We start from the raw sequence: 26,692 nt of genomic DNA on the forward strand, positions 1-26,692 counted from the left end.
ATACAATTAAGTTGCACGGGTAAGGTAGCCAACTCTCGCAAGATGAAAATCATCTCAGCATGTGGTTGGGCTCAGCAGCTCACATTTATGGCCACTATACAACACTTTTAGCGGCCTACTACCCCCCGCTGCCTCAGAGTGTTTTAAATCTAGATCTGCCAACTCGTCCAGACTATTTTGACTTCATTAAAAGAAAACTGCCAGCACAGTACCATCATACACAACTGCACTAAGTTTCCAATGATCAGAAACAGATCAATAAAAAGTCAATGGGAAATTATATTTATATCCCCCCCACAGTAATCTATAAATGACCGATGGTCCCACTGTGATTTACCTTAACAATACATAGGACTTACCACTAAACCTTCGCTATCTATCCCTGCCCTAAAGAAACAGATTGTTTTTCCTTTTCTGTGGTAATGTTTGGTTAAAACAAACTGAACTAAAACTTCTATTAATCCCAACTTCCACAAGGCTGGAGTTTTAAAAGAAACGTTAAACAAAGTGTCTGACTACACAGGAAAGAAAGGTGCTAGTTTCAGATCAAGTTAGCTTAACAAGACTGGAAAGTCCCTTTCACACCCCTGTAGACACACTGAAACACCTTTAAAATCCCATGAGTGGATCATATTGTAGCCTGTTCTCCCACACAGGTTACAACATGACCAATCAATTCAACTGAAAAGGTGTTTAACTGATAAAACAGTGTCTACATTAAGTGTTAAAGGGACTTTCCAATCACGTTTAATTTGACTGAGCTAATCAGACTGAAAACCAAGTACCTTTTTCTCTCTTGGACAGGGCAAAACATGTGGATAGCTACAAGAAGAGAGACAATGTGACTGATAATTTAGGCCACAGGTAGTCAACAGGTGAACTGCAGGCCAAATCTGGACTGCCAGATGCTTCTGAATGAACCGCAAAATCTTTTTATATACTTATTGTTATTGCGGTGTGAAAACTATTTCTCTGACTTCTGGCTCCTGACTATACCTTGACCAAGAAATTTGGACCTTGCCAAAAAACTAAGTGACTACCCTGATTTAGACCTTGTCCACACAGGAGAGTTATACCAAGCAATAAGGTAGAGTGTGAATTTAAACCAATGAAGTCACACTAATGCAGGGATCGGCAATCTTTGGCACACGACCTGGCTGGCCGGGTCGGTTTGTTTACCTGCTGCATCCGCACGTTCGGCTGATCGCGGCTCCCACTGGCAGCGGTTCACCGTTCTCGGCCAATGGGAGCTGCGGGAAGCGGTGGCCAGCACATCCCTTGGCCTGCGCTGCTTCCCAAAGCCCCATTGGCCTGAAGCAGCAAACCGCGGCCAGTGGGTGCCGTGATCAGCCGAACCTGTGGACGCGTCAGATAAACAAACCAGCCCGGCCCACCAGGGGCCTTACCTGGCAGGCCATGTGCCAAAGGTTGCCAATCCCTGCACTAATGTAACTCCCCATGGGATAACTCTTTTTGCAGTGTAAAAATGCGTTTTCTGTTTAGCTTATGTCACTTTGGAAGGGGTTTAAACTAAGCCAAGAAAAGAGGCTCATAAAGAGACCATATGGGGAGTTATACCTGCATAATTATTTCAGTGTAACTGGTAAAACCTTCCTGTGTAGACCAGCCCTTACCGTCTCCTACGCCAGTTAAGATGAATGGGGCTACAAAGAGACAGAACCTACACAGGCAGAGTGCAACAGGATGCAAGTACTTCTACACAGAGCACTCATTTTTTCAAACATGAGGTAAAGAGGACAGGCAAACACAAACATCCTGGAGTTTTATCAACTGCAAAAAAAACCCTGAGTTTTACTATCCGCAAGAGAGCTTTCAATCAGCAACTTAGGCCTCTCAGTGTACATCCCTAACAATCTTAAATCAATTATTCTACTCTGCAGCTTTTCCCCCCCTTAAGTAAGAATTTGTAGGAAAAAATGTTTGTATGAAAACTAGGACACGTACCTCACTGAAGCAATGAAATGGTCTTCCCCAAGTAGCTTAAGTATACTTGGTTTCTACATTTTAGCTTGTACGATCATCGGCTTGGGGACTGTCTTCTATTGCAGTGGTTCTCAAAGCCAGTCCGCCGCTCATTCAGGTAAACCCTCTAGCGTGTCGGACCGGTTTGTTTACCTGCCGCGTCCACAGGTTTGGCCGATCGCAGCTTCCACTGGCCGCGGTTCACCGCTCCAGGCCAATGGGGGCTGCGGGAAGCGGCGCAGGCCAAGGGACATGCTGGCCACCCTTCCCACCGCCCCCATTGGCCTGGAGCTGCAAACCGCGGCCAGTGGGAGCCGCGATCGGCCAAACCTGCGCACGCGGCAGGTAAATAAACCGGTCCGGCACGCCAGGGGCTTTCCCTGAACGAGCGGCGGACCGGCTTTGAGAACCACTGTTCTCTTGTGTTTATACCTTGCCTAACAGAGTGGAGCCTCCAATCCCTGATGCAGCCTTTAGACACCAGCAGAACATTCAATGAATAGGTGCATGTTTGCATTTCTGATCAGTGAAACGATTAGCTTACTATTCAACAAAACATGTAGGATCTATATTGTTTGGCAGCCGCAAATGCTTCTACTAAAAGTGTGTCAGAATATTTTATTAGTCAAGAAAATCTCCTACACCTTTAACTCGATGTGGGAAGGGTGATGTCAGGAGCGCAACACACACAGTCCCTTCTGCAACCTAAGCAGATGTCTCTGAAGAGAACGGGGTGCAAAGTGCATGCCCAACAAAGTGCAAAGAGAACGGGGCTGTCACAGGTGCATGCCCAACAGATCCACAGGAGAAGACTTCAGGCTCAGCGAGTCAGTGTCCTGCAGAGCAGTGTGACTGTGACAGTCAGCTCAGCAGAGATTTTATCCATCCTGCTCGCCTTCTTCAGACCCAACATGGGGGAAGCTATAACCACCCACGTAGCACAGCCAAGCTTCCCACATCACCTGGGAAACTCCCAGCTTCAGGCACTCCCTTCTGATCTCCCAGCACCTGCACTAGGAGAGCAGGGGAGTCATTCTGGGCCACGCCTCTGTTTTGGGTAATGGCAGACTGCAGCCAAGAAAAGACCATATTAGGAATCTATCCTCGCCTACTGCAGTTCCAGCTGCTCCAATTAATGGAGGCTGAGAACAACAGAAACGAATGGGAAGCATTTTTAAAAACAAGTAACTGCTAGCAGTACTGATGAGGGGAAAGAACTCCATTTGCATCACTGGGTAATTGTGCTTTAATTTTAGGTATTTGATTGGGGGGGGGGGGAAATCAGCTTAACATGAACTGAATTGAACTTCTGTACATTGAACCAGAATTATCTTGAGCTGATAATCAAGGTGGGCCATTTCCAGCAGTTGACAAGAACAGCAGGGGGGGAAATAAACATGGGGAAATCGTTTTACTTTGTGTAATGACACATCCACTCCCAGTCTTTATTCAAGCCTAAGTTAATTGTATCCAGTTTGCAACTTAATTCCAATTCAGCAGTCTCTTGTTGGAGTCAGCCACATTATCAGAGGCTCGTTCACCTGCACATCTACCAATGTGATATATGCCATCATGTGCCAGCAATGCCCCTCTGCCATGTACATTGGCCAAACTGGACAGTCTCTACGTAAAAGAAAAAATGGACACAAATCAGACGTCAAGAATTATAACATTCAAAAACCAGTCGGAGAACACTTCAATCTCTTTGGTCACTCGATTACAGACCTAGAAGTGGCAATTCAACAAAAAAAACTTCAAAAATAGACTCCAACGAAAGACTGAATTGGAGTTAATTTGTAAAGTGGATACAATTAACTTAGGCTTGAATAAAAACTGGGAGTGGATGTGTCATTACACAAAGTAAAACTATTTCCCCTTGTTTACTTCCCCTCCTACTGTTCTTGTCAACTGCTCGAAATGGCCCACCTTGAGCATCACTACAAAAGGTGTCTCCCCCCTCCCGCTGGTAACAGATCACCTTTCCTGATCACTCCTGTTACAGTCTGTATGGTAACACCCATTGTTTCATGTTCTCCGTGTATATAAAATCTCCCCACTATATTTTCCACTGTATGCATCTGATGAAGTGAGCTGTAGCTCATGAAAGCTTATGCTCAAATAAATTTGTTAGTCTCTAAGGTGCCACAAGTACTCCTTTTCTTTTTGCAGATACAGACTAACACGGCTACTACTCTGAAACCTAGAATTATCTTGGGCACAGAGGCTTCCCAAAGACCAATCATCTAGAGGCTTTCAAAGCAATTCATATGGTTGTCAAAGACTAAACTGAGAAGGCAAGCTCTGAAAAGAGCGTATGTTTGTCTTGAAGAACAGGTAACCTAAATTTAACTACAATCCACAGTCCCACCGAACAAAATGCTGTGGGTGCAGTTTTTGCCAAGCACCAATGACATGCTTGACTTTATACAAGACAGTGAAGACAGGTTCTGCCCCAAAAAGTTTATAATAGAAAAGGCTTGGGGAACCTTTAAGAGCTTTGTTTCTGGGATTTCGTGTTTTGTGGTGGTGGAAGAGGATTGGGGGGGGGGGGGGGAGTGTTTTCTGTTTTGTTTTTTTTAAAACAGCATTTTGACCAAATCCATGAAGGATTTGAATGAAAAGAGGTGGGGGAGGTACCTGGTGAACCTGAAAATTAAGGACACCCCAAGCATACAAGTCAGCATGAAAAGAGGCTAGAATGCAAGACCATGGGGCAAGTGTGAAGGGAACGGCAAAGCAGGCTTCCTTTAGAGTGAAGGTAGGGTTATGAGAGGTGTGCACAAAGATGCAGACAGGGATGTAACTGTACAGAATCTTGAAAGAGAAAATGAGAATAATGAATTTGATACCCAAAATATAAAAGGAGTTCATTTATCGGATGACCACCAATAATCTGAGTTTTATTGCATCCTCTATTTGATACAAGCAGGGGTAAAAAGGGACACACTTTCTCACACTAATTTGCATTCTTCAAACAGCCACATCAAAAACATTGGGAAAAAAAATAGAGTATAATTCACAGAGCCTCCTCTTCAACATATCCAAAGAGTTGTAAGAGAAACAGTTCAGAATGGATTTATATGCTACCCCAGCTATTCTAATTCCTGGCACCTGGTAATTCTCACAAAAAAGCTAAATAAGAACAATTCAAGACCATGGAAAGGAGTTTAGTTCACGCAATAATCCAAAACATCTTCTTAAGAATTCCCCTGAAAGCCCTTAACAAATGCCTAAACTTCCAAAATCTATTCCCCAAAGCCTCAAGCTAGAGCAACAGGAAGTCCAGCTTTTCTCTCTTCAATGGACGCTTTTAAATAAAAGGGAAAAAAGTCAATCAGCATTAGACCCATTACAAATCCTGAAAAAGCTGCAGATTCAGGAAGTGGGGGTTGGGGAAGGGTTTGAACCTCCGAAGGTCAGCTTGAAAATCCTGCCTACTTTATTCAGTAAGCAGAAAGGGTCAGGAATTTCAGAAACGCTAGGTATTTTGCATTATTTTCTGAAACTTTACGGGGGGGGGGGAGGGGAGGGCGGGTGCAAAGGGGAAGGCTGCAATTAACCTTGATGCTCCAGGGTATTTTCTGGAGGATATGCACTGTATTCCTTTCTGAACACGCAAGACAGCTTTTCATTCTTTTACATACTGATGGCTTATCACTGGCCATGGGCGCGATTAGAATTATTTTTGAGCAGCAGAAACATGGTGGGCTGCAGATTTTCCACGGATATACAAAAAATTTTAAAATAGTCCATTCCTCTCACATTGTTTTTTCCTCCACCAACATCGAACAGCAAAACATAGCTAAGATAATGAGCATCATCAAAGAGCATCCTGCTGGTTATGAAAAACACTAATTACTCTAGAATTTATGAAAGCGCCACTATCTCACACATATTCTGCGCTGAGACAAGGAAAGGTCCATCATACGAATGGAAAACTGGCTACGCTGCAGTTTTAAAGGTTTTTTTTTTTTAAATATATAAAGTAATTTACACATTTGATTGGTTTAACCAAGTGTCATTCCATTTAAACGTAGCAATATCGGTCTCACAAGTGTCAAGATACCAACATGAAGCTCTACATATTCGTGGTGGATTCTGCAAAGGAGCCTGGAGAACATCAATAGCCAAATGACAGTAAACCTCTTTCTTGATGCCTGCAGGATGCTCCGCCTTATGGTTGAGGAATGGCAACTCAATTCCAAACTCTCACCATCCCAAAGGAACTTATGTCTGGGGTATTTAGGCCTCTCTAGGAACTAGTACCCTTTCCATGAAATTCCATTGTACTTCAGCTATGCGACTGAGTATGTTCCATTTGATCCACTTTTTCTTGAGCAAAGGAGCTTTTCTGGACGAGGAAGCTGGACATCTGGTATTTAAGAAACCTGGGAGTTTTTTCCTGTCATGTCTACAAATTCCGAAAGCCAAGCTCTCCTCTCAGGCAGTGAGATCAACCATTTCCTTTCCCCCTCTCATTTTCTGTAGTCCTAAAAAAGACGGGTACGGAAGGTAATGCATATATTTTCCTCTTATAGCTACTTGGCTCTTTCTTCTGAAACAGCAGACTACGGTCTTCAGATTACCTGATGACACAAAAGGTGCCCTGTTTGTGGTCAGAACTGGGCAGTTACAAGATAGAATGCAGATTCCTCTCCGCCCGGTTGATCGCATTCCTGCCTCACAAAACTGCTGAGATATCAGTCTTCCCCCTTACGCCAGGGTTCTCAACCTTTCTCTTTCTGAGGCCTCTTCCCCCCTCCAACATACTATAAAAACTCCAAGACCCAGCAGAGGAGTGGGGGACGCCTCAGGACTCCTGGCTTCAGCCATCAAGTGGGGGGGGTCTCAGGGCTTTAGCCCTGTAGACTGCCAGTGCTCTGGGTGGAGGGCTCAGGGTTTCTGCCCCACTGGGACACCAGGGCTCAGGGTTTGAGACCCAGCAGGGGGATGCCATGGCCCGGGGCTTCAGCCCTGTGACTCCATTCCTGGTGTCAGCCCTGTGGGGGCGCCGGGGCTCAGGGCGTCAAGCTTCAGCTCCACCTGAGCTCAGGGCACCCGGCTTCAGCCCTGCAGCTCCGCTCCACCAATGCTCCGAGGGGAGAGCGGGGGCTTGAGGCTCCCTGCAGCTCTGTTCCCACTTTCAGCCTCACGGGGGTGCTGTGGCTCAGGGGGCCCTGTTTCAGCCACAAGGCCCCACAGCTCCCTGAAACCAGCTTGCAGCCCCCCCAGGGGGCCATGGACCCCTGGTTGAGAACCACTGCTTCATGCAACAACCCCTGGCTTGTGCCACGTGCCACTCTGTTCAGATTAGTAGGCACTCCTTCTTCTAGAATATCCTGCATCCAGCTCCTCCTGCCTTTTTGACATATGCTATCACGGTCGTATTCTTCACTGCGAATAGCTCTTCTTTGTGGCAGAGCCAAAGGGATCTTGCCTTCACCTCCAGTAAGTTTAAGTTTCATTGCTTCTCAAACACAGATCTCCCCAGCCTGGTATCTCAGGTCCTCACTGGTTCTACAAGGGAATGGTCCTCTGAAGCATTTTCTTCTTGTCTCTTTTTTTTGCTAACCACCATTTCAATGAGTTTGAAAAATTCTGGGAAAGCTGGATCTTGGTCAAGGGGTGCAGGAGATAGTTATGGGGCAGAGAAAGCAGTACATGCACAGATTTGTCCTACGGAACCTTGCCCAGCAGAGAAAGTCTGTGCAAGTTACTAGCATCTCATCATGAACCTATTGGGGAGTGAACCTAATTAACATCCTCATCCTGAACCACTTCAAGACGCCTTTATATATTCAGAAGCCAAATCAGAACACAAGATTCCTCCCCCCGCCACTTCAATTTTATGCAGGTCACGTTTAAATAACCATAACCGTGTTTTTATTCTGTAGGTCTCAACGCATTGTTAACCCCATTTCATAGACAGGGAAGAGGTACAGAAACACCAAGTTACTTGCCCAAGGTCTCATCTGAAGTCAATGGCACAGTCAAGAACAGAACTCAAGCCTCTGGAGTTCTATCAACAAGACCACACTGCCTCCCACATGCACTTTTCTCCAGTCTCACCATCAGAATACAAGTCAGCTACGCAGAGACAGCTACTATAATGCAAGAGAGCAGGTGGAGCTGGCAGGAGATGGCACACAGGGAAGCAGGCTGATTTGGAGAAGAGACCTTGCAAGTTAAGAGGGAAGTGCGAATCTGTCCTGAAGAAAAGGGGAAGCTGGATTTTAGGTAACCAGGAATGGGAGAATATTATCCCTTCAGTCTTTTAAGCAGCAAGTGGCCTCTTATAGAAGAAACTTAAATTCTTCGTATTTTCCTTGTTGATAAAGAGCAAATGACTGCCCTAATTACCAATGTATTTGTGAGGGTATTTTTAAATAAAACCTTACTAAATAAACTAGCTACCTACACCTGTTTTGTCACAAGCCAACACTCTGTTCATTTTGGTACCAGAGTCAGTAGCAGCACCAAACTACTTGGAATACAATCACTTTCATATTCCATTCCAATCTGCCCTTCTTCACTGCTCCCCAACCCAAAGCCCTCAGTCAGGCTTGGCTTTCACAGGAAGTGAGTCACTATCATGTTGGTAAATCACAATTCAACTTGAGTGAGCCTAAAATTCAGCTGTGAAGAGCAACAAATGAGCATGACAGCAAGATCAGATCTAAATTGTAAGTCTGACTTATACACAATTAACACTCCCTTGCCCACTGTTCTGGATTTGCTTAGGAAGTGGTGCATATTTAAGCTCTCTGAAAGGAAGATACAGTTTTACAATTAGAAAAGGAGGACTTGTGGCACCTTAGAGACTAACCAATTTATTTGAGCATGAGCTTTCGTGAGCTACAGCTCACTTCATCGGATGCATACTGTGGAAATTGCAGAAGACATTATATACACAGACACCATGAAACAATACCTCCTCCCACCCCACTCTCCTGCTGGTAATAGCTTATCTAAAGTGATCATCAAGTTGGGCCATTACCAGCACAAATCCAGGTTTTCTCACCCTCCGCCCCCCCACAGACAAACTCACTCTCTTGCTGGTAATAGCCCATCCAAAGTGAGCACTGTCTTCACAATGTGTATGATAATCAAGGTGGGCCATTTCCTGCAGAAATCCAGGTTCTCTCACCCTCTCACCCCCCTCCAAAAACCACACACACAAACTCACTCTCCTGCTGGTAATAGCCTATCCAAAGTGACCACTCTCCTTACAACCTGCATGAAAATCAAGACTAACACGGCTGTTACTCTGAAACCTGTTGTAAGGAGAGTGGTCACTTTGGATAGGCTATTACCAGCAGGAGAGTGAGTTTGTGTGTGTGGTTTTTGGAGGGGGGTGAGAGGGTGAGAGAACCTGGATTTCTGCAGGAAATGGCCCACCTTGATTATCATACACATTGTGAAGACAGTGCTCACTTTGGATGGGCTATTACCAGCAAGAGAGTGAGTTTGTCTGTGGGGGGGCGGAGGGTGAGAAAACCTGGATTTGTGCTGGTAATGGCCCAACTTGATGATCACTTTAGATAAGCTATTACCAGCAGGAGAGTGGGGTGGGAGGAGGTATTGTTTCATGGTGTCTGTGTATATAATGTCTTCTGCAATTTCCACAGTATGCATCCGATGAAGTGAGCTGTAGCTCACGAAAGCTCATGCTCAAATAAATTGGTTAGTCTCTAAGGTGCCACAAGTCCTCCTTTTCTTTTTGCGAATACAGACTAACACGGCTGTTACTCTGAAACCAGTTTTACAATTGTTCATTCTCCTCCAAAAAAGCCCCCAAGCATAGTTAGAATTCAATCTATTAACTTTACAGGAAAGAGTAGACAGTAGCCCAGTTATACTATCTAAAATCTTTCTATAATGCCCACACTTTAGGCTCTCAGTACTTCCCAGGTAAATTTAATATATACTCCAAGGCCCAAAGCGATTCATGGAATTTTCTGCTCTTCCCTGGGTATGAAAAGGCTCTGACCAGGTTATTACATTTCTCTACTCCTTGTGTATCCTCCACACCAAAAAGGGAGAAGGCAAATTTGCACAAAATATAGACGATAATATATCAATACACGCTATAAAACATTCACGCTGATGAAGTAATATTGGGGCTCATAAGCTCTGAAGGACAGCATGATTACACAAACTCAAACACATTCTATCAGTGGTGCATGCAGAAGAAAAGGCTGTTATGTATAACAGATGGAACCGGTTGTGCTCATAAGAATTATACATGGAACTGGTAGCCCCACCTACAGTTAAGGGTGCCTAACATTTTCCATTGTTAGACCCTGCTTTCAGTTGCTTATAACTTTGCCAAATTTTAACTATCCAGGCTGAAGTTTTCCATGCCATGAAAGCAGAGATTCTCCCCCGCGATGCTGGCACCCAGGCTTTCCAAAGCACCGGGGGGTGCTCGACCCGTGGCTGACCCAGGCCCCGTCCCCACTCCACCCCACCCCTTCCCCCGAGCGCCCCACATCCTCGCTCCTCCCTTCCCGCCCCCAGCCTCCTGTACACCACGAACCAGCTGTTTGCAACGGGCAGGAGGCATGGGGAGGGAGGGGGGGAAGCACTGATTCGCTGGGCCCGCCAGCGGGAGGCACTAGGGGGGTGGGGGGGAGCTGATAGGGAGGTTGCTGGTGGGTGCTCAGCACCCACCATTTTTTTCCCCATGGGTGTTCCAGCCCCGGAAAACCCATGGAGTCGGCACCTATGCACCCAGGCAGTGCGAAGAAGAAAGAAGCTGACTGACTTGAATGTAGAGCCAGGTGAATAGCTGATTTGGTTTGTTGACAGTTCCAAAAACTGAACCAAAAATTTGGTTCATACCAAACCTAGAAATTCCAGTGAATCAAAGAAGTTGACAAAAAATGAATTCTTAGTCAAATGAAACCACCATGTTTATTAAAATCAAAGCAAAGGAAAGGAAGCGCTAGAATCACAAAATGGCTGGAGGATGACCACAAAGTGGTGGTGCCTCCCTTATAGCAGTTAGGGCACTCCCCAGGTTCAATTCTCCCCTCCTCTGCCTGATGTGGAGAAGGGATCTGAACTTGGCATGTGGTGTGACCCATTGCCCGGTGGTCCAGACAGTCTGAGGCAAGTCCCTCATTCTCTCCTGTTGAAGCTGTTCCTCTATGTATAAAGTACCCAAATACTCACTGGGCTACAAGGAAAATGCATCTATAAGCCCAGTGGCTAGGGCACTCACCTGTCATTTGGAAGACAAATTCAAATCCCTTCTCCACATCAGGCAGAGGAGTGAACTGAATCCAGGTCTCCCATATCCCAGGTGAGTGCCCTAACCACCGGACTAAAGATTACAAGGCCGGCACCACCACCAACTTCTCTTCCAGCCATTCTGTGAATAATACCTATGTCCCCAAAAAAAAAAAAAAAACTTTTGGCCAAAAATCACTCAGGAAATTCTTATCAAAATTGTGAACAGTTTTGGACCAGCCACAATTGAATTTTTGGGTGAATAAACAATTTGTCCAAAAAAAGTCACTCAGCACTACCTGAATGCCACACAGGACTCAATTCTATCCCTGCCTCCGCCACCGAGCTCCTGTGTGTTGCTGGGCAAATCACTTGCACCAAACTTTTCACAAGTGGTCACTAATTGTGCGTTACTCATTTTCTGGGTTTTGAACTTGAGACATGCAAGGTGTTATTTGCAGAAGTTCTGAGCAGTCCCAGCTACAACTGACTTTAATGGAAACTGTGCTCTGAAGATATAAAATGCTTAAGGTGACCATAGGCCCCGCTTTGGCCGGAACAGTCCTTTTTTTAAGCCCTGTCCCAGCCGTCCCGACTATTTTGGCAAAACCGAACATTTGTCCCGTTTACTCTTACCAACTGATCATCAGTTGGTAAGAACCAGAGCAAACTAGACTAATGCCAGTTTTGCAAAAAAGGGGTGCAACCCCTAGCAGGGTGCAGAGGAACATGCAGGGGGAAGAGCGAAACACCACCAATCCTGCGCAGAAAGGAGGGCTCAAGAGAGCAGTTCAGGCCGGGCTGCCCCCGCATGGGTGGGGCAGGGTGGGCGCATGGAGGTCCTCGGGCTGGTCCCATGCAGTGTTCCATTTTTCCTTTGGGAAGATATGGTCACCCTAAAAATACTATAAAAATTATAAGCACTTTGAAAAAGTCAGGCCCCAAGTGTTGAAAATTAGGCACCCAAAATTAGCAGCCATCTGATAATTTAAGCGTTAATCTCTGCCAGTCAGTTCCCCTTCTGTAAAATGGGGCGTTATAAAGAAACTCAATGTCTTTGAACCACTTAGATCAGTGGTTCTCAAACATTTTTCCTGCAGGACCTCATTTTTGGATATATTGCTTCCAGCAACCCCAGGCAGCACCGAGGACACCATTTTGCTTTACAAAATGACATCCTTCTCACAGCATGACCTTGCACATAAGGTGCATGCGAGGTCACACTGTGCAGAGAATGCCGTTTTGTAAAATGTCATCCTCTGCACACTCAGGACTGCTGCAATGCAACCCCACTTGGGGTCACGACCCACAATTTGGGTACTGTTGACTTGATACTCCAATGATGAGTGTCACAGAAGCCTATAAGGACATTAATTCTGTATCCCAGATTTAGCTGTTGTGCAGTGAATAAGGCCTCAGGCCACCCAATGAATGATGAGCATAAAAAAATATTTAATAGTTATATGTTCTGTGAGAATCATCATTCTCGCACAGTAAATGAGACAGGTATCCTACTGGGAAAAAAACAACAACGTGTGGTGATGTAATTAAAGACTATCATAAGCACAAGGAGACCGCATCAAGGTTGCACAAACGACCTTAATTCTAGTATTTCCTAACTTGTGTGCTTGACTTGGCAACCTTAACATTCTTTTAGTGTGGGGGGGGGGTTGTTTGTTTTTTGTTTGTTTGTTGTTTTTTTAAAGAATTACATAGACTGTCTTCTCAGTCAGTTAACAACCAAGACTTCCCCCACACCAAGTCTCAGGTTTGCTAAGAACAAAGTTTTGCACACATCTTGGAATGCCTAGTAATACCTTGCTTCACAGTAAAAAAAAAAAATCTTTTTCCTCCAGGTTAAAAAAGTCATCCAATGAGTTTAATACATTTTAAAAACGTTAAGTCACTTACACCCCTACAAGGTCAGCAATTATTGCTATTTTACAAATTGGAAGTTACAATGCAAATGCATGCAAGAAAATACATTTCTTCACAACCCCTGCATGCCATCAGCTTCTGAAGCATGATATTTGACCACCCCCCATTTTAGCATGCATGACTACCAATATTGTTGTCCAATCCCCCTTTTTTTTTTTAAATTCAGCTATAATATTTAACTTGAGACTTTTCTATCCCACTAGTGGACAGACAGATGCTAATACACTGATGACGACAACATCTTGCTATGTTGTTTTATTTGCTGTTCAAAAAAACCCAAAAACAACAAGCCCACAATTTATAACTGTCAAAGTAGTATTAAAACAGGACCAAATCCGCAGAGAGATAACAAATGTGAATGCAACTGTGCAGCACTGCAACATAACATCAGATTCAAACATTCCAAGTGTCTGTCTCTCACGCACACTGCAATGTGCTGTGGACAACTTCAAAATACTGTCACTGATGTTAAATAGATGAACATCAATAACGTCTCAGACAATGTTGGCCCACCCACTGAAATTAGTTACACATGTTGTTGGGTTTGGGCTTGGGCTTTTTTTTTGTTAAAATGTTGGAAACCTTTTTTGCCAGGTTAACCAATCCTGACTTTAGTCTACTTGGCATTTCTAAAGCATTGCCAATAATATATAGCTCCATTCAGAACACTACAAAAACTGTTAATAGCTACAGACGCTTACACATGATCTTACCAGACTCCTCAGAGGTAAGCATTTAGTCTAACTGCAAAACGGACTGTCTGAAATGAAAATGCATCTGTAACAGAGGAAGTCACCCAAAAACTACTGCCCCAACAATGTAGCGAAGGTACCTTTTTCTTTCTTGATGCTTTTTGGTTTGTGATTTTTTTCACATATTGTTCAGAGATGAAAGAATTGAGAACAGAGAGTGCATCTGTTGTCATCACAATTTAACCGCAGTCCATGTATTTATACAGCATACCCTCCAAAATAACTCTGCATCTGTTAAGATGACAGTATTTTTCCACAGGAGCTCTGCTGTGTTGCAGAGCAAGTCTGACATTGTTGCTTTTGAAGTGCTCATTGTGATCCACCCCAAATTCCTTTATAATCTTCCTCAAATGTACTGAATTGTAAAGCTGTTGCTCTCTTGGTATGGCTTGGAAACAATAAAATGTTAATACATCTGATTAGTGAGCAGTTGGCACTAAAAGTCTTCTACTGAGAATGCAACATGTTTATTTAAACAATGAGCCACCAGGAAACAAGAACTTCATTTCTTGATACATACAAAATAAAAGCATACAAAGCCAGAACTCTCCTGCATAGCTTTACATCAGACACTTTCACAGACCCATCTTCAATAGAAACACTGCAATTCTCCCATTGTCAGGGCATTTCTCTGCATTTCTGTTACAGCTGCAAGATAGCTCACTAATGAACCATCTTTAAGAGAATATTTGTGCACTTCTGCAGAACACTTGGACTTAAACTGTTAAGGTGGACAGAACCTCAGGTTTTAACTGTGATTCTAGCGATTTAGTGCAGGCCTAAAAGACGGGAGTAGGGTGGAGTATTTTATAAGCCTCCTTTATAAGAACTGGTATGAATAAGGAGGTTTATACATTTATTAAACCTTCCTTGCTGTGGTGAAAATTCAAACAGCATTTTGCTAGCACATGAAAGACAATGAAACTGGACAGAACCAAATGAGTTTTTTTACCCAGTTTCTGTCCAGAAGCTTAGGTCACTCCCAGATTCACAACCCAAGCTGGCTCAAAACCCTCCCCTTGTCTTCAAACAAACCAAGGCAACTCTCAGTTTTGCGACCCGACAAAACCAGATGAATTTCTCCCAATTTTGGCATTTCGCTAGGAAAGTTCATGCATCAATAAACTCCATCCTGGGTCTAGCCCACAGATGGACTACAGGAAAAGATGATCAACCCATTAATAGAAAATTCCCCTCTGCTGAGTTCTCCAGGGAATACCAAAGGGTAGGCTTTAAGCCAGGGGCGGGCAAACTTTTTGGCCTGAGGGCCACATCAGGTTTCCGAAATTGTATGGAAGGCCAGTTAGGGGAGGCTGTGCCTCCCCAAACCACCAGGCATGGCCCGGCCCCCACCCCTTATCCAATCCCCCCTGCTTCTGCCCCCCACGGGACCCCCTCCCCCATTCAACCCCCCGTTCCCCACCCTCTGACCTCTATCCATGCCCCTGACCACCTCCTCAAACTCCCCTGCCCTCTATCCACCCCCCCCACCCCCCGCTCCCTGCCCCCTTACCGCGTTGCTGGAGCACTGGTGGCTGCCGGCGCTACAGCCGTGCCGCCCAGCTGGAGCCAGCCACTCCACCGCGCAGCACAGAGCACTGGGTCAAGCCACGGCTCTGCAACTGCGCTGCCCGGCAAGAGCTCACAACCCCAGCCAGCAGCGCAGTGAGCTGAGGCTGCGGGAGAGGGGAAACAGAAGGGGAGGGGATGGGGGCTAGCCTCCCGGGCTAGGAGCTCAGAGGCTGGGCAGGAAGGGCCCACGGGCCATAGTTTGCCAACCTCTGCTTTAAGTTCTAGCTACCAGGGATAGGATTGGCAGTCCACCTGGCCTTTGGCACTTTCCTCTGTGCTGGCTTACAGGGCTTCCCTCTGTCCAACCTCAGTACCTCACGAAAGGGGGAGAAAGAAGAAAGTACACAAACACACTAACAGCAAATGACATCTGCCTCTGACACTGCTGGGAGGCCCCTTTCCTCAGTTTCTCCTGGGAGACTGGATATTGCAAGGAAGCAATTAAAAAAAAAAGAAAAGCAGCAATGTTCAGAAAAAAATTCTCAGCCACCAGAAACTGAGGGGGGGGGAGTTTAACTACAAAGTAATACAGAACCACAGGCTGCTTCCACCTGCTAGAAACCGGAAACAACTGGAGAACAGCCAAAAATTCTCCTGGTCAAGAGGAGGGATATCATCAAAATTCTGGAAGACTCCCATCTGCTGGAAAGGAGAATGACACTGAAGTACCTGACTGGGTAGGAGTGCACTGAAGAATGTTCTGCTCCTAAACTGGGTTTCTGGTAGTAAAGTAGAGTCTTCTGCTAAAATCTACAAATCAAAAGTCTCTCTCTGCATCCTCTTAACCAAAGTGGCATTTGGGGAATGGATCTAATCCCAATGGAAATTTAGGTACATTAGGCAATGATGTGTATTTAACTATGGGTCAACACTTGGGGGAAGCAGTAGGGGGGAAATGCCACATCCAGTGATCAAGAGAGAAAACAGAGTAGTCCACTGATTTCAAACAAGGTATTTCCAAACCATCCCTCTTTCAACAGCGTAATGGAGGTGACACTGTGATTCCTACCAGGCTCATGTCCCCAGACCCTGTTTGGGGATGCCAAGTTTCTTCCGTGAGTCGGGATTCCTAACTGAAACCACACAACCCCAGCACCATGTCCTTCGGGCATCTAGAAGGCCCTCCCCATTTCCATAACATCTCCTGGCTATTTTGTGGTCAGGGGTTGCCACACCATTTCCATCTCTTCCTCCCTATAAATAGCTTTCCCAAAGTGAAACTGATTTGATTCTTGCCAGTTTCATCGCTGCCCATTGGTTTCTGAATAGCTAAAATGAAACAGATTAAAATGGTGTTAATTTCAAAGTATCCCTAATAAAGAAATAATGAGGCGCCTGTCCCTACATGCCACAAAAACAGCACTGAATCAGATCATGTTTGGGAAAGTTGTTTTTGATACCACAAGTGCCAGAAACAAGCCCTCTGCCCTTTTTTAATCAGAAGTTTAAATTCCGTAGACACACCTATCACCTGTTCCTACTATCACTAATGAGGAGACTTAAGCCCTATATCAGGGTCCATCCAAGTTTCAGCAGGGTCTAGAACAGGGTGGGCAAACTTTTTGGCCTGAGGGCCACATCTGGGTATAGAAATTGTATGGCGGGCCATGAATATTCACAAAATTGGGGGGGGGCCTCCAGCTGGGGGTGCAGGAGGGTGCTCTGGGCTGGGACCGAGGGCAGGAGGGGATCAGGGCTGGGACAGGGAGGCAGGCTCCAGGCGGCGCTTACCTCAAGCAGCTCCCAGAACCAGCAGCATGTCCCCGCCTCTGGCTCCTATGCAGAGGCACAGCCAGGTAGTGCACGCTGCCCCGTCACTTGGGGTGGGGGTAGTGTGCGGCGCCCCCTGGCTGCCCCTACGTGTAGGAGCCGGTGTTGGGACATGCCACTGCTTCCAGGAGTTGCACAGAGTGGGGCAAGCCCCCGACCCTGCTCCCCGGCGGGAGCTTGAGGGACGAATTAAAACAACAGATGCAGCCACTTGGCCGTAGTTTGCCCACTCCAGTCTAGAAGTTAAGTAGATGTAATGGTCTACCATACATATGAGGAAACAGATGTTTTACCAACAAGATGATATCACAAAACACAGCAACACAAACTAACAAGGAACACACAGAATTAAGGTAACAAAGCTACCTCCACAATACCTTATCACAACACAGAGCTATGAGATATCCTGCTGCTCCTGCACATTGTTCTATGTACAGCACCCCCATTCACACTTAATTAACGTTTTCCAATATGGTTTGTGTATGACTAATTTTAATCATGTGTTGAGCCTGAGCTCATTACCCTGTCTGATACTTTGCCCTTTACAAGTAAAGTGTCGAAATAGAACAAATCTTGAATATAACAATGAAAACATACTTCATACTCTCTGCTAATTCCAACTTGCATGCCCACCAGTTATACCTGGTATATTACAATAGCATCTGAAACAAACAATACTTAGAAAAATGCATCATCTTTGCTCTAATTTATGGATGTTCTCTCATTATAAAGCCATTTGTTTTAAAACTGTCATATTTTTGTAATACAGTATCATGAAAAATTTAAAAAGTAATTTGTATAAACCTAGCTTATAAACTTAACAGCAGGTACAGTACATCTGATTCAAACAGACTGTGCTGATACAGTTTGAATTCCAAGGGACAAGGGGATACTTGGGACTATTTCAGATCATGCTCTGAACACTTCCAGCACCTGAACTTCAAAAACCCTCCCTTGTTTCTGAAAACATTGGAGTATTTGCTTAAGCATGAAAAGATCAGAAGTTACACAAACTTCCATTTAATAACTAAATTATTCAAATAATGGAAGGTGTGGTTGGAGAAAATCAGGCAAGTCAGCACAACACCAAGGAAAAACACAGTCACATTTATATCCAGAATTAGAAGAGCCCCTTATATGATCTATATGCCTCCACAGTTTGACACACACATTTTTTCCTTCTTTCCAAAATCAAGTAGTACAGTATCCCAAGAATTTTTTTAAAAAACCCTAAGAGAGTGCTCTGATCAGAGCGGATATTCACACTTCTAAGTAAACAGAGCTATCTTTATAGCATGTAATGGCACCAATAACAGCTTTGCAGATAACACACTCCCTGACCCGTCACAGAGCTATTTCAATAAAAAAATATTCATTTTGTCTGCATCATGTGGGAGATGAACTCATCCAAAAACAAGTTTTTTTTTTACAAAACTAAACTATTACCAGCATTAATTCCTGCAGTAACAAAAAAAAAATAGATAAGACATAAAGACAAAGTCTTTAGTAGTACTTATTTCATCTGCAGTTACAGCACAGAAATATAACAGCAGCTTATGTTTATTCTCTGATGGAAAAGAGCTTCTCCCTATTTTGTACAAAGCATGCACCTTTATTCAAAGAAGTCTGAACAATACAGTGTCTATAAATGTGGTACTTAAAACACAAACTTGTCGGCAAAGAAAAATGTTAACCAGTTTATTCCTCTAATTAAAGAAATAAGTTATATTAAAATGCGTAGTAAAATTATACCATGTTCCTGCAAGACAGTATTTTTGCAGCACTTTCAAAGCTTATTTATCCCTGCATTTCTGCTCAAGTATGATCATACTGCATCGATCAGGGGTAAGGGGCTTACTGGGTGGATGTGTGAAAAATTCATAGATATTAAACATGCTGGAAGTCTTCAACAAAACTACCCTGAAAGTCACGGAGACACAATGATGCATACTGATGTACTTAATGTCAAGCCAAACAAGAAAGGCACTATCAGTTAACAGGGTAGTTTGATCTTTTTAAAAAATTGAACAGTTACTATTTAGATTAATATCAAGGCTTGAACATTAGGACTTCTTAACAGTTTTGCCAAAAGCAAACTGATATGTTCTCTTTTGTAAATATACCTATAAAATACAGATTATATGTGTGTGTGTGTGTGTGTGTGTGTGTGTGTGTGTGTGTGTGTCAATTTTTGCTTTCAGCATACTAACAAATTTTACATAGCCTTCTATTTGTACTCTAAAAGTTGCTTGCACCTTGTAGTTTAAGAAATTAATCACTGATTTAACTAAGATCTAGAGGGGTTGCTTAGATTTAGTATTTGTGAAGGTTAATTAAATCATCTGTAAAAGACTGAACAAAATCTAAACCACCACCACCAGCTTTTGGTAAGAGATTTCTCCCTAATATATCAATAAATTACCAAACTTTCCTTTTGAAAACCTTTACAAAAAATTAGCCGCCCTGACTTGAACAACTTTTTAGTCTGTTTATGACTTTTGAGGAGTTGATAAATTTATAGTCCATTTGCAGAGAATACAAAATGTTCATTCATATTATACACCTATGTTGTTATTCATCTGTCTGTCTTCAAATTGTGCCCCAGACACTTTTGGATATACAGAATACATAGAACTATGAAATCTGTTCCGATCTTGAACTCAGATAGCACCTGCTGCAACTTGGCTAAGAAAATAGTATCAAAGCAAGTTAGCTAAAAACCACACATGTGCCTTCTTATGAACTATTGTTAGTTGATTTCTGCTTTTGTGCAATAAAAGGTTTTGGAAACTTTTTTAAAAATGGTTCATAGTTCACAAAAACCAATCCAAGTAACCTACTACACACCTTAGAGTAATAACAAAATTATTCATGTCAAACACAGCAAAACAGCAAAATCACACCTTCCCTTCAAAATCATCACTGCACTCCAAGTGTTCTGTGAAACAGGAATTGTAACAGAAACTCTAAGGTTTCAGAGTAGCAGCCGTGTTAGTCTGTATTCACAAAAAGAAAAGGAGTACTTGTGGCACCTTAGAGACTAACCAATTTATTTGAGCATAAGCTTTCGTAAGCTATAGCTCACTTCATCGGATGCAAGTGAGCTGTAGCTCACGAAAGCTTATGCTCAAATAAATTGGTTAGTCTCTAGGGTGCCACAAGTACTCCTTTTCTTTTGGAGAAACTCTAAGGTTTCACAGATAGTGATGAGACTAAGTCCAATCTTTGTTAGAAAGACCTGCAATAAACTGAAATCACGTACTTGCAAACAACTTTCACCATTGCTCAAAACACTTGAGATACAACTTACTACAATACAGCACAAGTCATTTTTTAAATTTAGGGATACAGGGTCATCACGTTTTTCAATACAAAATTGCACTTGCCACCGCTGAAATTTACAGTAAGCCAGCTGTTATTAGGTAAAACCATAAAGTGTTTCCAAATATGAGAGATGTATACTAAAATTAAAGTAAGATTATTTATTAAGGTTAATAAACCAACATTTAAGGGATGGTTTCAAAGGTCTGCAGTGCTTCCTCAGTTTAGGTGACATCTTAATATTACAGGAAGAAGAGATAAAATTAATATCTCTAGCATCTTATTGATGAAATTCAACATTGTGAGACAAGGTACAGAGGATATAGGTACAAACTAATTTCTATTTTTTGCTCAGTAAATTTATTACAGACTTTTTGGGGAATATTTTTTATTGCTTTAAATCATTTATTCAATTTAGTCTGTAAACTACCCTGATGCATACATCACACATGACCATCTAAACAGGTTAAAAGAAAGTTGTGTTTCATGAAAGATCATGCAGTGATCAAAAAGTGTAAAGAATAGTTTGTTTTCACACAGTATTTGTGCCTCCTAAAATGTAAGACCAGGAGGGGTCACTAGACAGTTTATACCATTTGTGAACAGGAAAAACTGCATACAATATAACTCATCATTTTAATCCATTAACTGTCTTCTCTCAACTCACCAAATGAAAACTTCCAATGACCACCAGTAAAATTGGAGTCTACTGAAGAAACATAAAAAAAACTGATCGAAAAAAGTTCTTAATTCATGCTAATATAGTTTTAAAATCACAATTACAACTTCAGTCCAATAATGTATATCCCTAAAAATATAGTATTGTATTTTAATCATTAAATCAAAGAGACAACCTTTTATTAAGCAGAAGAGTATATTCTTAAATGTAAATTTAGTAGAGCCAAAAAACAAACAAACAAAAAAAACATTTGAAACCATTTAACTACACTGCAAGTAAAGCACATGGATCTAAACTAGCCATTTAACAGTGTAAAGGTTTCAGAGTAGCAGCCGTGTTAGTCTGTATCCGCAAAAAGAAAAGGAGTACTTGTGGCACCTTAGGGACTAACAAATTTATTTGGGCATAAGCTTTCGTGAAGTGAGCTGTAGCTCAACGAAAGCTTATGCTCAAATAAATTTGCTAGTCTCTAAAGTGCCACAAGTACTCCTTTTCTTTTAAGAGTGTAAAGAAACTTAAACCTAGCAGGTTTTTCTTCTTGTGAAAACTTTAAACGTATAGGCTTTAAGGAAAGAAATCGAGTGTGCTGACAAAGGCAAAAACAAATTATTAGACTCACATTTCAGAGTCATTCTAACATTAGTTTTAACAAGGATTGAATGTTATTAGAATTACATGTTCGACTTCCACTTGTTTATAGAATCCACACTATTCCTCCATTAACAAAAAACTAATTTCTTCTGTTTCACTCAAGCTAAAACCAGTTGATTTTATTCTTCACTTCAGCCTATTCTCCTCCTCCACTTCTAACAATATTTTTGTCATTCATTATTTAGTCAAACTCTTTAGTTGGACTTCCTTTACTTTACAGGAAGAAAAAAATTTTCTCCCCCAAAATACTGGTTCTACAATTAAACCAGCTACTATGCATCCTCATTCCATAACAGTTCCCATCTTCTGTCCTTTTAACACATCCTGCTTCATATTAACACAACCACCACCATTTCCTAACCCTTTTAGCTAATGATTCATACACCCGTGTCCTGATTCTGGTATTAGAATGATTTAACATGTGCCTTTACACTTGTTGTTGGGGTTAGCATTGATTACCTCACTGTTTCTTCCGATGGACTCTAATCCTAATCATTTATTGATAACCTCTAAATATTCCCTCTCTCTCATTTCCAGTGTACCTGATTAACATTAATTCCTTTAAGACTGAAACATTTCATATTCAGTATCTAAATTGCCCAAAGAATTATGTAACTCACTCAACTATATACTCCTATCACCAAGCATATTAGGAGATACTGATGTTCATGCTACACACGTACACTGACTACATTCATAAGGATTTTTTTACTATGCATCCTGAAATATGGATCTAAAGATACCAGCATGTACTATTGTTAATAAACATTTAAAACAAAGCATAAGCTCTACATATGGGGTAATGCTCAAGGCCAAGATAAGCAGATTCATTGACATAGTCATGGGTCCAAAGTAGCATTACACCAGGTACCATACTAATGGTATTTTTATTCTGGGTGTCTAATATTTTAAGGCACCCCTTTCAGCTTTTTCCTTCCATTCATACCTAAGGTAAGGAAACAAAAGCCAAATTTCAATATGCTCAATACTGTGATCTTACACAGAAAAAAAAAAGGGGGGGGGGGACATTCTGAGTTTAATGTGCATCTTAAACCTGCCTCAAGGTTTAAAGGGTCTCCCCCAACACCTGGCCATCTTACATACCACATGAGCTACCTCACCTGCATGCAAAGTTTCTCAGGAATGGATTTCTTTGCTCTTTTGACAAAATGTTGGTATACTGTGAACATCTTTTCCTTTTAAAGTACTTACTGATTTATTAATGACCAAAAAAAAATCTTTAAAATGCAAGAGGTGAGATTTAAGTATTAAGAATTTTTTTTCTTCCTGTTGTAACTCCTGTGTACTCCTATTTAGGAATGCCTTGCTTGTTTGACCAGAAATGGAAGTGCCTTTTAGCTATGACATTATATATGAAAAACAAATAAAAATAAGATAAATCTTCCTTCCTCTACTGAGGGGAGAGGAAAGAATACAAAGTGATGCAAAACATCTGTCTGGGGGTCATTTTTTCCCCCGAATAGTAAAGTTCTTTCAGTAATAACTCATGAAAACAAAGGCTATTAAACTGCAAACTACAAAGTCAACGTAATTAGAGGCAGTATTCAGCTAAGACAAGCTTCTCATCTTATTTTGTCATATTGAAATGCCTGGATCTTCCTCAAAATACAAGTATTTCATGTGAGATTTATTAACTGAGTCATTTTAGCTAGATGGTCCAAATACAAACATTTCAAAAGACTGAAAAATAAAATCCAATGTATTATTGTTGCCTCTGTTAAGAGAACGTTTTTCCTCTCAACCATTGCAGATGCTCTGGACTTGGTAAAAAATAATTTAAGAACATTGGTCCAATGTACTCTTAAACTGATGGAATAAAAGTTTAATTTTTTACATTTATTATTAATCATCTCTAAGGTGCCACAAGTACTCCTTTTCTTTTTGTGAATACAGACTAACAGGGCTGCTACTCTGAAACCTATTAATCATCGTTTACCTTGATTCTTCTAGCCACCAGCATACACCACCACCAACCAAAAATAGCAAGCTCTGGGGTTTTAGTTTTCAACCCTAAGGATTAATCTCCTCTCTGGAAAGCAATTCTAGCTAAAAGATTCGACTTATCCGAAAAAGAAAACTCTCCCAGCCCTTGCTGGCCCAAGCATTACAACATTAAAAGCCAAGTTGTGCCCTGACTTTTAAGGAGTTAATTGGCATTCACTGTCTAACGAAATACAATATTACTCAACATGCCTCACAGATTCCATCTACCCTAGCCTTGCCCGAAACATTTCTACAACTGGTTTAATTGCCGGTACATCCAAAGAACTTATTTTCCAACGTAAAACAACTACTTAGAGGTTTCCCTGTGTGTGTTTCAGAGTAGCAGCCGTGTTAGTCTGTATCCGCAAAAAGAAAAGGAGTACTTGTGGCACCTTAGAGACTAACCAATTTATTTGAGCATAAGCTTTCGTGAGCTACAGCTCACTTCATCGGATGCATGTGTATGTATTTCTTAAGTTTCAGGAATTCTTTCCTCATATTTTAATGGATGAAATGCACTCTCTTCTCCACACACCTTTTCAAAAGTAAAAACTGGTTACGTTCATCAATGGTTAGAGCGTTTTAAAAAGTTAAACCATTCAGCTAGTAGGAACGGATCTAGCATTAAGGAAACCTGTCTACACAAACACAAAGACAAACAGAGGGAGATCGAGCACAATGTTAAAATGGTTGAAATAAAAAGGCCCATTTAACAACGCCCCCAATCTTTTCTCCCCCCGCCAAAAATGGGGGCAAAGTAACCCGTAATTTTAGGGGCCAGCAATCCAAACTAACAAAACAGAAGAAAATTGATTATCTGCACCGATTAATATGCTGATCATTGCTATCTAGTCAATTTCAGCTCCCACCATCCCCACTCCCCTTCTATTTTCCCCTGCAACCAAAGGGGGCGGGCAGAGAATATAATCACAGGTTTGAAATGTACAAAAACAAAAGTCGGGGATTTTGCAACTCCCAAACAACACGGACAGACACTGCGATTCCGAAAAGATAAACAGCAGCGAGAATCCACACCAGACATCTTTATGCACTGGAGACTTAACCATTTGCAGAGCGTGCACACACACACACGCACACACACACACAGAACCGCGTTATTCAACAAGGCAGAATTTACACACACACAGAGAAGAAAACAACTCGTGCTCTTTTAAAAGAATCAACCGCAGAACTTCAGTTCTAGGTATAAAAACAGCTTCTAATTTGATTTCTTCATCTTTAAGTTTCTAATCCTTCCAATCATCAATACATTTGTGTTTCCCCACACACACACACACACACACACGTTGTACAGATCTATATAAAATATATATTAGATCGGTGATCTTTGTATGCTGACATATAGTCCTTTTACATCTGTGCATCCCAAGAAGAGGCTGCCACACTTTGCAAAACAAAAACAAAAAACACAACCTGCTTATTTACAGAAATCCTTTCAATTAGAAGGTATTAAAACTGGATTTTAAAAAAAGGCATCCAGCGATTAAAGTCAATGTTCCCTTCTAAACACTGGAAGCACGTACTCCTGGGCCTTTCGATGTTTAATTGGCACTTTACAGTCTTGGGACTTTAACATCGGCATATTGGGGGGAAATCTGGACAGGCTTTAAGGAATGAACACAGTAGGTGAAAAGATTAGGGGGTTGGGGAGAAGCAATTGGAACTATTACTCCTCAGACACGGGAAAGTGTCTAAACCCTGGTTACATTAAGGCATATCAAAGCCATCCACTCCAAGTGAGGAGAGAGAAAAGAGCAGCCTGAACTCAGGGTATTAAATGTGCTTAAGGAGCAGATTCAACCAGGGGAAAACACAAGCAGCCCCTGAAACTCAAAAGTCACCGCAGTGCAAAACAAGCGCCCCCCGCCCCCATGTTAAACGAGACGCAAAATACTCACTTTCTCCATTTGTTGGCCACAGACAAAGTGTGGCAAAGAAGAGCAGAAACCCCCAGAATAAGGTCAGGGACCCTCCTCCAGCGCCAGACTTCATTCCTTTTTTTTTTAATTATGGACAAAATCCCCCTTTCCCAAAAAAAAAAAAAAAAAAGAAAAGAAAAAAGTCCAAACCTCTCCCCCTCCACTCACACACAAGAACTATAAATTGGGAGGGTGGGGGGAGACCGAGGGAAGGAGGGAGAAATAACCTCCTCCTCCTCCCACACAAAAAACCACCCCTCTGGGTTTGAAAATTGGAAGGGTTTTTTTTTATTATTATTAATTATTATTATTATTATTTCCCTAGCTGCTGTTCTTCCGGAGGAAGCCACCCACGGCCAACAATGGAAACGCTGGGCTGGTGCTCCCCCAGAAAGGGCGAAGCAACGCTCCCCCCTCAGCGCTGCCTGCAGGGATACAATGTGCACAGAAGTAGCACGCACGAAGCACATTGGGGCTGGCAGTCTGTATCTTCAGCCTCCATTTTCAAACACCACACAGGCGCAGCAAACACACGCGCAAAAAAAAAAAAAAAAAAAAAAAACAACCTGGATGGGAAAGAGGGGGGGGGGGGAATCCAAAGCAATCTTAGGAGGGAGGAGGAAATACAGCTTCCCGAGCCGGGAGATTATTCCCCTAAGCGCAGGCTGCTGCAAAGGGATGCCCCCCCTTGCAAGCTCCCCCCGACCCCAGGCAAAAGCCAGTAAGTCCAGGGGGCTGAAGACCCTACAAATAATAATAATAAAAAAATGAATGAAAAGGCTTCCCCCTCTTCCTCCTCTCAGCGCTGCTGCCACCGGCTCCTTTCCCCCCTCCCCAAAAAAAACAAG

The 26,692-nt window shown here is 42.5% G+C and overlaps 1 protein-coding gene across 1 annotated transcript in view; it reads right to left on the reverse strand.

The window, feature by feature from the left end:
- The window catches only part of IGF1R (insulin like growth factor 1 receptor), a 272,165-nt gene extending 245,838 nt beyond the window's left edge, over positions 1 to 26,327 (reverse strand). Inside the window, exon 1 of the mRNA XM_074966524.1 lies at positions 25,824 to 26,327. Coding sequence (XP_074822625.1) covers positions 25,824 to 25,917 — 94 coding nt within the window. The 5' untranslated portion in view covers positions 25,918 to 26,327. The remainder of the gene's footprint in view (positions 1 to 25,823) is intronic.
- Positions 26,328 to 26,692: the final 365 nt, after the last annotated feature.

Source organism: Natator depressus, chromosome 10, assembly GCF_965152275.1.
Source record: "Natator depressus isolate rNatDep1 chromosome 10, rNatDep2.hap1, whole genome shotgun sequence".
Classification (NCBI taxonomy): domain Eukaryota; kingdom Metazoa; phylum Chordata; order Testudines; family Cheloniidae; genus Natator; species Natator depressus.